Raw genomic sequence first — 11,302 nt, 5'->3', positions numbered from 1 at the left:
TCAACCCAAAGAAAGTGAAATAAAGATATTTCGCTTTTCAGAATGCCTGTAAAGGCATGTTATGCACGGAGGCATTCGAGCATTTAAACATTAAAGTAGGTAAAGGCAAATACTTAAGGCTTCGGCCTGTAGTCTCTTCTCTGACCAAAACCTGTCACTCAATACAAATGGCAATGTTGCTCTCATACAGCCTGCGGTATCAGGCCTATAATTCGGTTTCAATAAAGTCTTCCATTTGTAAAGCCAAAAGGAAGCTGGAATGTAGCTTGAGTTTCACATACAAAACTATACAATTCGTGTTAGAATACAGACTTGAGGACCGGGTTTTTTTTAAAAAATTATATATCGGGAATTAACAGTGCAATACCAGTTGGTTCTGTGAAAACCTTACCTTGTCTTTCTTCAAATGTATTTAAAGAAAAGCTCTCCAGTTTTATAAAGAATAAAATAAAAAGGGATAAATATTTCATGATGGGAAGCAGATCCCACAGCATTCCATGCAGATCTCCAAGCAATCTGAAGATTCACAACATGCGTCCATTATGCCACAGTCCATATCACACGGGCAGTTACAGTCATCCCCCATCTCGTCCCCACAGCAACAGCAGCAGGCCTCCGATGTGCAGATGCCACAGGATGCTTGTCCCAGAACAATGTTACAGAGGGTGAGAAATTCACAGAACAAGCAAGCCAGGATACAGTGAACACAGCAATCTTCATATGTACCCGTTCAGTAGCATGTCATGTATGAACAGACAAAACACACAAGGGAAAAAAAAAAGAAATAAGTAATCATTAATATGTTATTCTAAATACAGGTATATCACAATGTTAAACACACAGCTGAAAGACAATGATTCAGAATAGACACAACCTTAATACCACACCAAAAATGTTTCCCATCTTCAAGGTCACTTTTGCAGCCTAAGTATTGTTTCTTTCCTTTTGCCACTTCACTTCATGCTAGTCCAAAGTACTAAACCTCTGCTTAGACTCATTTCTCCAGTCATTTATTACGTAAAATATCTCTACTATCTTTGTTCGCAACTTCTTCCAGCAGGCCCACAAAGCAATTAAAAAAAATAGATTAAAAAATAATATTATGAAGGAAACTATCTAAAATTATTTCCAGCCTCTCCCAGTGCACCTTTGCCCTTCTGAATCTGTTTTGTTGGCTTGCCACTTATGAAGAAAAATAAGGGAGTTGCCACATTTTTGCTTTCTTTATAGTTTTATGCACACCTTAAAACCAGCATAAAAGCATGATATCTGTATCTCTGTACTTTCAACAATATATAAAACATTCAGTGAAAACATGGATTTTTGTATTGCTTTTCCACACAAATCTCTTAGCAATCCTTTTAATGTACTACTTTAAACTTAGAGTTCATAACTACTCCTACTACCCTTCTCATAAATATTACTACATTATGTAAGATAACTGAGGTGTCCCACAAACTGTGCAAAAAAAATGGCACCCAAAGAGTAAGTACATGGAATAACTTCAAACAATTAATATATCCTTGATATATGACAGGAAAATGGAAAGACTGAGCTAAACATGTGCCAGCGAAAAGGAGACTGCAGGAGTGAGAGACATATCCAGTGATTTTCACTTTCCTCTCTAGTAAGCACATAACATGTATAAATTTATATGTATAGAGATATTTAGTTTGTAAGAGGTAGAGTCATCTAGAAAGAAAACAAAAACTTTAAAATACAAGAAATATTTCAGATAAATAATTATTCCGCTTTCCTAGCCTCAGCTTTCATTCTTCTTTGCTTGCAAGCTTTGAACTCCTTTAGCCACAAAGAGTTGAAGATTGGGAAAATGTTCCAGGGAAAGTACCCTCCACCATCTCATCCTTTCCCTGTTCCTACAGCCTATCACAGGTATCTGCTATGTGAGGCTGCAGTCTCCCCATCTACAGCCATCATGTTCTTACAGTTCTCAGGCTGGAGACTGTTACAGGGGAAAGTTTGAAAGTACTTGTAAGACTAATACAATTACCAGACCTCCGAAGCATATTTATAATGTCAGAAATGATAAAGTAACTGCGGTGAGTGTCTTGATTGGCTCATCACAGAAACCTTTGACTGTAGGATAATGTGGAGATGACTTTACATGAGCAAGCACAAATATTCACAGCAATGCAGAGCTAAGGGGCTCAGACCTGCAAAATCTGTCCCAAGAAGCAAAGTAACTACCTGAGCTCTTAGCCTACTCTAAATATCATATCTCCTACTTACTACACTATTTAGGTCCAAACTTAGCTTGAAAATACCAGTACTGCAATGTGGTTACAGTCATAATATATGTAATGAATGCTTAGGCCCAAAAGAAAAAAATGAAAATATCATGAAAAGCAAGAACAAAAAAACCCCATGAAAACTCCCTATTACTGTGCAGGAAGCAAGACTGAGAGGAAAACAGACGTAAGATTGAGCTGTTTTTAAAGAAAGTTGTTGCTTGTATTAAAAGGCTGTTTTTCCCAAAGAAAGACTGTTGCTAAATAAATGACCTTCACAGAAAACCCAGAAGATATGTGAAATAAAGCTGGGGAGTATCAGTTCACTGAAGAGGACCAAAGCCAGACCGATAGCGATTAATTAGCTGGTTGTCATGGAGATGGTGGTAAATTTGTTCAGGTACAATCTCTTTTCAGATTTTCTTTTAATATGAAGGGAAAAGATAAAGAAGCCCAGAGTTCTATCTAAGAAGCCTTCATATCTGAGGAACTGAGTTTTTTACTATTTTGCATCTTTGCAACAGAAAGAAGCTAATACTGTAACAAATATTGTTCTACAAACATTCTTTTAAACAAAACACCATACTAAAACTTCATGTGTATCTGTACTGAAAATAAGATGCTCAAACAAATCTTGCTTGATTCATGTGGGGGGTATGTAAAATTGCAGGGAGAGAAATAAACATTCACAGAAATGATAACATACATATTTACTGATAGGTAAGAGACAGTTTACAGGTTACACATACAGAACTGCACTAGGAAAGCACTTTCTGGACGGACAAGAGAACTTTTCTCTCCTAATCTAAAACCCCACCGAATCAGTACTTACAAGGAGAGGTTCCGTTTATTTAAATAAAGGTATTTCAAATGTAAAAGCTGTCAAAAATGGTCCAAGACACAGAAAGAAATTTTGACCATTAGTGCTATGATAGGAACTTTGTGGAGGGTCTTTCCTTTCATCTCTTCTTCACTAACTGAAAGACAAAAAGGATTTATTTACCTGTGTTTATTTTTATGACCTTCTCTCCAGATTGCAAAGTGAGTTTTCCATATTCTTTACATAAGAATTTTCCTTAACCTTTGCAAACACTTAAGACAAAGTAGAGATACCTTTTACTGCTCTCTTCATTCTTGCAATGACTCATTTGTACAATGCACATAAACTTTGATCCACATTTCAAGGACAAACCTGAAATAATTGTGCTTTTATATTCTTCATGTTACTGACTTTTAATAGCTATCCAGGTAGCAATTATTTAACACATGACAAAGCATGCTGCAACCTAGCCCTACCCAGCTTGCTGAATTCAGAATCGTGACTATAAAGGTCTGTAATACATTTGGATAAAATGGGTGGAAGAATAATTTCTTCCATGTATGTCTCAAATTTCTTAGCTTCTTATCTATAGGTGTAATTATAAGAAAAAGAAACTGTCACAGTGGGGTTTTTTGTAATAATAACAAATCTACATGCTACAGAAAACACATATCCTTACAGCAGCCTGTCAGTTCCATAGAAAAAATTACACAGCTAAAACCCACTTCCTTTGGTTGCCATTCCAGGGTGTCATGATCAGTGGAATCCAGCCACAAAGAAGATGCTATATAAAACTTACTCTAAAAGAGATGACCTCAGATTTTTCATAACCAGTTGTTGGAGACCACTGAAATACACTTCCCTGCTTCCACAAGACTTACTAAGAATTCTTTACTGCTTCCAAAACCAAACCATTTTAAATTACAGTTTATTTTAAATTTCAAAACTATTTTCACATGTTTATAATAAAGACTGTAATTAACTTCCACTCTTTGACCCTGCCACATCTAAATCCTAGTAAGTTTTTGCAGATAAGTGAGGAGTGGAACACATCAATCCAAATGGAACTAAACTTAAATTCATATATTTACAAAGAATTTGGGAGGAAAAAAGTAGATTTTATTATCTAAATGTCTGCCAACATGGTTTTTTTGAAACCCTGAATATATTTTAGTCTTTTCTGATAAAGAAGTAATACAGTAATATCACTTAAGACACTAACCATATGAAGAGGATGGCTTAAAATGATCTATTTCTTTACTTTCTTTTCTTGTTTGAGAATTAGAGAGAATTCTCATTCTTTTCCCATTAGATACACTAATACTATTAAGAATTAATGGTATGACTTTATCAAGGACTGAACTCCGCCTGCCTTGACGTTCATGATGCAGTACTATTAATAAATAGTTAACTCCCAACTTTCCTGGGGTTTAAGTTTTCATTAAAGAAATTCACAGAGAAAGAAGAAATCAGTCTCTGTCTCATTACATACGTGCCCACCATTAACGAAGATGAGTTTTTTTCTTTGGACTTCCACACTACACCACAGCTGTCTCAAATTTCCATTGCTTTTCAAGGAGCAGGTGCCAATCTCCTCTCTTTGGTGACTTGTGACAGAACTCGAGGGAACAGCATGAAACTGTGACAGGGGAGGTGTTGTTGGATATTAGGAAGAGGTTCTTTACTGAGACAGTGGTCGAGCACTGGAACAGGATCCCCAGGGAAGTGGTCACAGCACTGAGCTTGACTGACTTCAAGAGGTGTTTGGACGATGCACTCAGCCCCATGCTCTGACTCAGCTGGGCCTGTGTGGAGCCAAGAATTGGACTCAATGATCCTTATGGGTCTTTTTCAACTCAGGATCATAGGATCATAAAATACTCTAAGAATATATATATGATTCTATGAATTTTCCCTAATTAATTTAGAAATAATTGAATCACAGAATTGCTTTGGTTAGAAAAGACCTTTAAGATCATCAAGTCCAACCGTTAACCTAGTACTGCCAAGTCCACCACTAAACCATGTCCCTAAGCACCATATCTATGTGTCTTTTAAATACCTCCAGTGATAGTGACTCAAACACTTCTCTGAGCAGCCTGTTCCACTGCTTGACAACCCTTTCAGTGAAGAAATTTTTCCTATTTTTTCCTAATATCCAATCTAAACCTCCCCTGGTACAACTGGTATAACTTGAAGCCATTTCCTCTTGTCCTAAGTGCAGCACAATAGGACAACACTACACAAAAGTGAGATATAGGGTGTCAAATACTGTACAGGGGTATACTTTATACAAAAAAATGCAAACCAAAACAGTACATCTGCCTTAGTTCTTTTATCAAATGCATTTGATTTCATCAAAACACAGCATCACATGTCTTGATTATGACCCAAGCTCCCAAAAACTATATGTGGAATGATGTAAGTTGTGATAGGCTTGCTCTGTAGACAGCAATATGTCTTATTAGATCAGCTCACAGTTGAGGAAAAAAATGAGCTTTCAGACACAAAAGCTCATCTTCAATTTTCAATTTGTCTGGCATGAAAGTTAGACCTGAAGTTAAAAGGGTCATTCCATGCAGCATTTTTAAATAACTATGTAATTAAAGCTGTTTCCTTAGTTCTTTGGCATATCCCCAAAAGTTAGAGATTTGTTAGGGAAATTCATCAAAACTGTTAAATGATGCCAAGACAAATAGAAACCCAACCAACTTGTCCAAGCTTTTGCTGCTTACATCATACACACACATCCAGCTACTTTGCATTGATTTAGCTGAAGAGTGTATACAGTACAGGTAACATCTACTTTAACTAGGTTAGAAATGTCACCACAGACAATACCCAGATGAGAAATAAGCTAAAATCCCTTTAAACTGTTTACATATTGTTATTCAAAGCACAGAGGACCCCACTCTATACCTTATCCCAGTTGTAACAGATATTCTCATTTAAGGAAAACAAACAATATCAACAATAAAACAACTTTATTTTTTGTCCCATTTGCAGTACACATCACTTTTTATTTCAAAAATCTATATATTTCTTTTATTTCAACTTCCCTTTTACCACCTCCTCCTCATTTTTACAAAAAGTTCAGGCTCTACTTAAGAAACAGACTTTGCAGAGAGCTATCGACCATCAAAACTGTACAAGGGATGCAGAAGTTAAACTGAAAAATGTACAGAGAAAACACACACACAGGCGGATCTGCGCGGCTTTTGTAATGTGTGACACTAACCTGTCACAAACTGACCCAATAAGCTCTCATACCAAGCAGGCAGGTCACATATGATAAAAGGTTTTCATGTCTGCAATGGTAAATAAGCTCACTTACAGGATGGTGACCTTGGTCAGCTTCTTACTAACTATATTCACCGAGTTCAGACAACTCAAAACAAATCTCCAGGCACTCTGCTGTCTCACAGTGAGAATCAAAAAGGGCAAAACCGCAATCAAAGTGGCAGCTGAGGTCCTCAGTGGGGGTTTACTCTGGGCCCCTGCAGAGCCCTGAACAGAAGCCCCAGCAGGTGCTACAGGCGTCCCGCCAGCCGGCAGCGCAGAGCCGGCAGTGGCGGGGATGCACACATGGTGTTGATGGCAAAGACAGCCAACAGCCAGAGCAGCACGGCAAGACAAAGAGAAAACACCCCAGCACAAGTTTTTTAAAGGTGTGTGTTACACAGAGGTGGGGCGTAAGTGTACTGAGCAGCGGCATGCACACCATCACACCACCGTTCCTGCAATGCACGGGGTTCGTGGGCAGCCTCTGATACCCATCCCCTTCCAGAAAACTCACCACACACAGGAAAACGCTCCAGGAAAAATAAGAAGCCCAGGAAGAACAAACTGATGTTCTGCATGGAGTATATTTCACTCTACATAATGGAGCTAAGTTTATTTAGATGGAGAAAAAACGGTTGCAAAACATAGTATATGTAATTTTTCAGCATTTTAGAATAGCAAATGATCACCTCTATTGATCACCTCTATTGATCAAGAACATTAAAATGCCTGAACAGGCAAACTACATGGCAAAGCACATGGAAACTTGAATCTAAGCTTGCATTCTAAACTCTCAATACAGGTATAGCCTCAGGAGAAAAATGATCTCGTTTTCAAACATACGAATATACTATGAAATGTGCCAATTTACAGTATCTCAGGCTTCCTTAGGATCTGCAGCTTTCATTCCCATTGCTGCACGTACTGAGAGAAGTCAGATGTTAGCTGTACCATGACCTTATAAAATGGATACTGTGGGAAGACCTTTTTTCCTTACAGAACCTGTTTTCCACTCGCTTATTGTTACACAACATTTAAATCACTTTCCAAGACTTCTATGGTTGGACTCGATGATCTCAAAGGTATTTTCCAACCTAGAGATTTTGTGATTCTGTGAAAAATACAAACCGTGCTTAAAGCACATCACTCTTCAAACTGGCTTCTTAAAAAACCACAGGTTTGACTGTAGGATAATGTTACCTGCCCACTGCCCGACTGACAACTGCATTCCGATACAACCTTGTCTAACAAAAACTGTTGAGCATTTCATGCTCAGACACAAAGCCACTTTGCACCAAGTTCTAAAAGCTAGCAATGGAATTTTTGGCCCAAGTAGAGAGATTTTGAGGATAATATGTAGCTGCCTAAATGCTACTTAATGCTATGAAATGGTTTTCAGAATTGCATGTATGTTTAAAAACAGGGGGAGATCATCAGCAGATATTTCTGCAATGTTAGGCTATTCATAGTACAGTGCACACTCATAAGGAATTTCAGTAAACAGCACTAATCTGATGACCAAACAGTAGCACTCAATAAGCAAGAAATAAATTAAAAAACCTATTCAAAATCATATGCTCAAAAGGACAGAAAAGTTGACTGAAAACTATTTTTCAGTTTATACAGAGTTCTATTTTTCAGTTTATACAGAGTTATATAAAGCAAAGTTAGATAAGCAGAGGACTGCTACCCTGCTAAGAGAACTACTCACTACTTTCCTTGTATATGCACTTAGTGGTTCTTGAGGCCCTGGCTTAACACAAAGGACATTTGTGGACTTGCTTTGTCTTCAGTTAAGCCATCAATATCACTCGGGGTACTCTAATAAATTCATGCAGTTGGTAGTGTGCGTTAAATACTGCCCACCAACCCCATGCTGGGATTCAACATCCAGAACAGATGAAGTTATGTTATACTAAAAAAAAAGGGGGAGGCAGGGGAAGTAAAATTCAAATGCAACCTGAAATGTAGAATTTTAAACACGGCATTTAAAAAAAACCACACATGCTGGGTAAGAATGTTCACCATATCTCTCAGCTCAGTATCACATGATACACAGTGCAGAGGGTTGAGGATAGTTGCTTCAGGTCTTGCTCCTGGAAAACTAGGAGTGGTAACTTAAATCTGGCAGCAAGCCTACACTGCCCGCCCTTCCCCAGAGCCTCACCTCTATGCTGCAGGCTTTCTTTATCTACCTCACTCCTACATCTAGTCTTATTACACTTACTAGGACCTATCTTGAAAAAATCCTTGGAAAGAAGATGCCTTCTAGCACCTCTCTGGTTTCAAGAGCCTGGGAAGGAATAAAATTACGGTCTCACAGCACACACACGGGAGGCAGGCTCATGGTCTGCTCGCCACAGTTGAACAAGCTACCATCTCCAGATGTATACAGCAACTGTGTATGCTCTCAGCCTTTCAATATGTGAAGTACCACCCTAAACTCAAATGACTACAAGTTAGTGGAGCTGTGGGAACTACTCTGACAAACGCAGTAACTTGTGAGGTCACAGCAACTTCACCACAAACAAGAGCTCAATTTCAAAACTGAATTAAAACCTGAATTCCCTCTCTCCATCACTAACCTTTTACAAACATTTGCTTTGATTAAAAAAAATGTATAACATCTTTTCGTAAGGTTTTGGTAGTAAAATCTGATTTGGATTTTACAAAATAATTAGACCCTACTTAATTTTGCCTCCTCTGCCCCCTTCATTAAATTCCTCTTCTATTCCTCCCACTGACCACTTTCTTTTTTCCTTCTCTCCTCCAACCCTGAGTACGTCACTATTTCTTACCATCCACTACTCAGATACACACCTGTATGTAGTCAGTCACCCACCTGTCTTCATTTCCTAACAGATTTAATGTTCAACTTGCTCTTTGCTGTCTCCTTTAAACTCCTCCCCTCTTTAAACCGCTTTGGACAGGTACCTCTGCTTCCAGCAGCTAAGCTGCCTTCTTTGTACCCATTTACAACCGCTTTTTCAGTTTTCCAAGGTGTTTTCCAAGTTTCCAGGTGCAATAGAGTGACAATTCTCTTTGCTAGTCTAGCAACCGGTTTTGGAAGAACTGTGACACCTCTGACATCAATAATTTAAAATATTATTAAAATTTATTTGACAACCCCCCCATCATATTCCAAATATGGGCTGAAACCTATTCAGTCCTTGTGAAAAACCTTTAGAACTGAAACAGTGTTTAAAAACTGCTTTTTAAGAGACACTCCTACTGTTTCATAATTCCTTTGTTGTCTTATAGTGTAAGTTATGGAGCTGAGTAAGATTTCTTCAGGGACAATATGGATTAATAATAGATGCAGAGGAAGAGCAGAACCGGTGAGTGCACTCACACCCTCCTAAGCCTCACTGGATGTGAAAGTGTTTCTAAACAGCATATTCGGGAATGCTGACACAACTCCATACACTACAAGCTCATTTCAAAAGGCAGGTTTTAAAGCTTTTATAATGCCACCACCAAAATGTCTGTCCTGTTTCAAGCACTTCCACCACAATCTCCATACCAAAAGCTCACAAAATGTGATTTACAGCACAAGCAGAGTTTGCAGCTGGAACAATTAATAAGACCTGTTACCTACAGTGGGGGGATTTTGGTAAAGTGGAGTTCTGGGGGACTTTATAGCTTGCCTTAGGGCTGCCTAGTACTTTGGAGACCCACAGGAGCAGTACTGACCTCCTCCATGGGAAGATGTGATATCCTGGGTAACATAACTTATTGTAGCTTTCTGGTATATATACAGAAGTCTGCAGTAGATGACACAGCATGCTGCATTTGCTAACCTTTTAAATAAGCCTGAGCCCAAATACACTCCTGCATATGATGGATGGCAAGTCCACATTCTTCTTGATTCCACCCTGCTTCAAGAATCACCAGGTTTTCTGTTCTTCCAATAGATAATATGTTCTAGAGCAAAAAACCTACCAAACCTGGACTTAGTCTGCATTAAAATTAGGTGTGGTGATCCAGAAATATCCACATCCTGTCTCTTAAGAAGAAACAAGAAGAATGCAACTTTGGGGTAGGAATGCTGAATCTTCAATACGGTAAAAAAAAAAAAGTATAATTTGCCTCTTTTTACATAAGATTACATTAAAAATGCATGCAAGTTATATTTCTACACTGCGTATGTACACAAACACGCACCTTCCAGTGAACCTCTAACCCAGCAGCTTTTCAGCAGTAACCAATGGTTTGTTTATGAGGTTAACATGGTACAATCTAAAGCAAATCCAAGAAGTTAATAATTTCCAATAATCTCCTATCTACTGCATCTACCTGTAAACCTTTTCAACAGCTTATACAAACATGTCATTGGATCAGAAGAGACAGCTGCTCAGAAAAATACCCCTTTACCCACGATAGTATGATGCATACGACAAAGAAGCTGTCGAAGTTGGTTCAAATTAATTTGTGTGTGCTATTTTGCAAGAATGTCTATGCAACCCTTAGTCACAGGATTTACTAGTGTACTCCTCTGGTTTTGTATGGTTAGATGTATTCATCAAGTACAGATATTGATTGTTTAAATGCTGTTAAACTCCTTTGATCAAATAACCTGGCTAATTATATCAAGTTTTTTGAGTGCAGCTTTCCAGAAGTAAGAAACCATAAGGGATTATGGTTACTTAAATTAATGAACAGAATTATTTTAAATTTTTGCATAAATAATTTTTCTCTTAAACAGTGATCTCTTCTTTGTGATTTTTTAGTTATTTCAACTGACCATTCCCAGAGTCTCTGATTATGCATCTTATCCAAAAACTGATGGATGATAGAACAAATTGTGTATGTATTGAGACTCCCTGAGAGGTAACAACTTGACAAGAATATTACTTACAGCCCAGAGTTACCCCATGCAGCCCTACAGGGTAAAATACTGAAAACTGAAGGACCTGTCAGAAGGCTTGCACGCATGTGTGCATGCAGACGT

At 38.1% G+C, this 11,302-nt stretch overlaps 1 protein-coding gene across 1 annotated transcript in view; it reads right to left on the bottom strand.

Annotated features, from left to right (window-relative positions):
• Positions 1–466: 466 nt before the first annotated feature.
• Positions 467–11,302, bottom strand: part of MDFIC (MyoD family inhibitor domain containing) — a gene marked incomplete at its 3' end in the record, with an annotated part of 49,213 nt that continues 38,377 nt past the window's right edge. The window contains exon 5 of the mRNA XM_084275701.1: positions 467–714. Coding sequence (XP_084131827.1) covers positions 467–714 — 248 coding nt within the window. The remainder of the gene's footprint in view (positions 715–11,302) is intronic.

This window comes from Gallinula chloropus, assembly GCF_964237585.1.
Source record: "Gallinula chloropus genome assembly, chromosome: 1".
Lineage (NCBI taxonomy): Eukaryota > Metazoa > Chordata > Aves > Gruiformes > Rallidae > Gallinula > Gallinula chloropus.
This window is presented reverse-complemented; position numbering and strand designations above follow the sequence as displayed.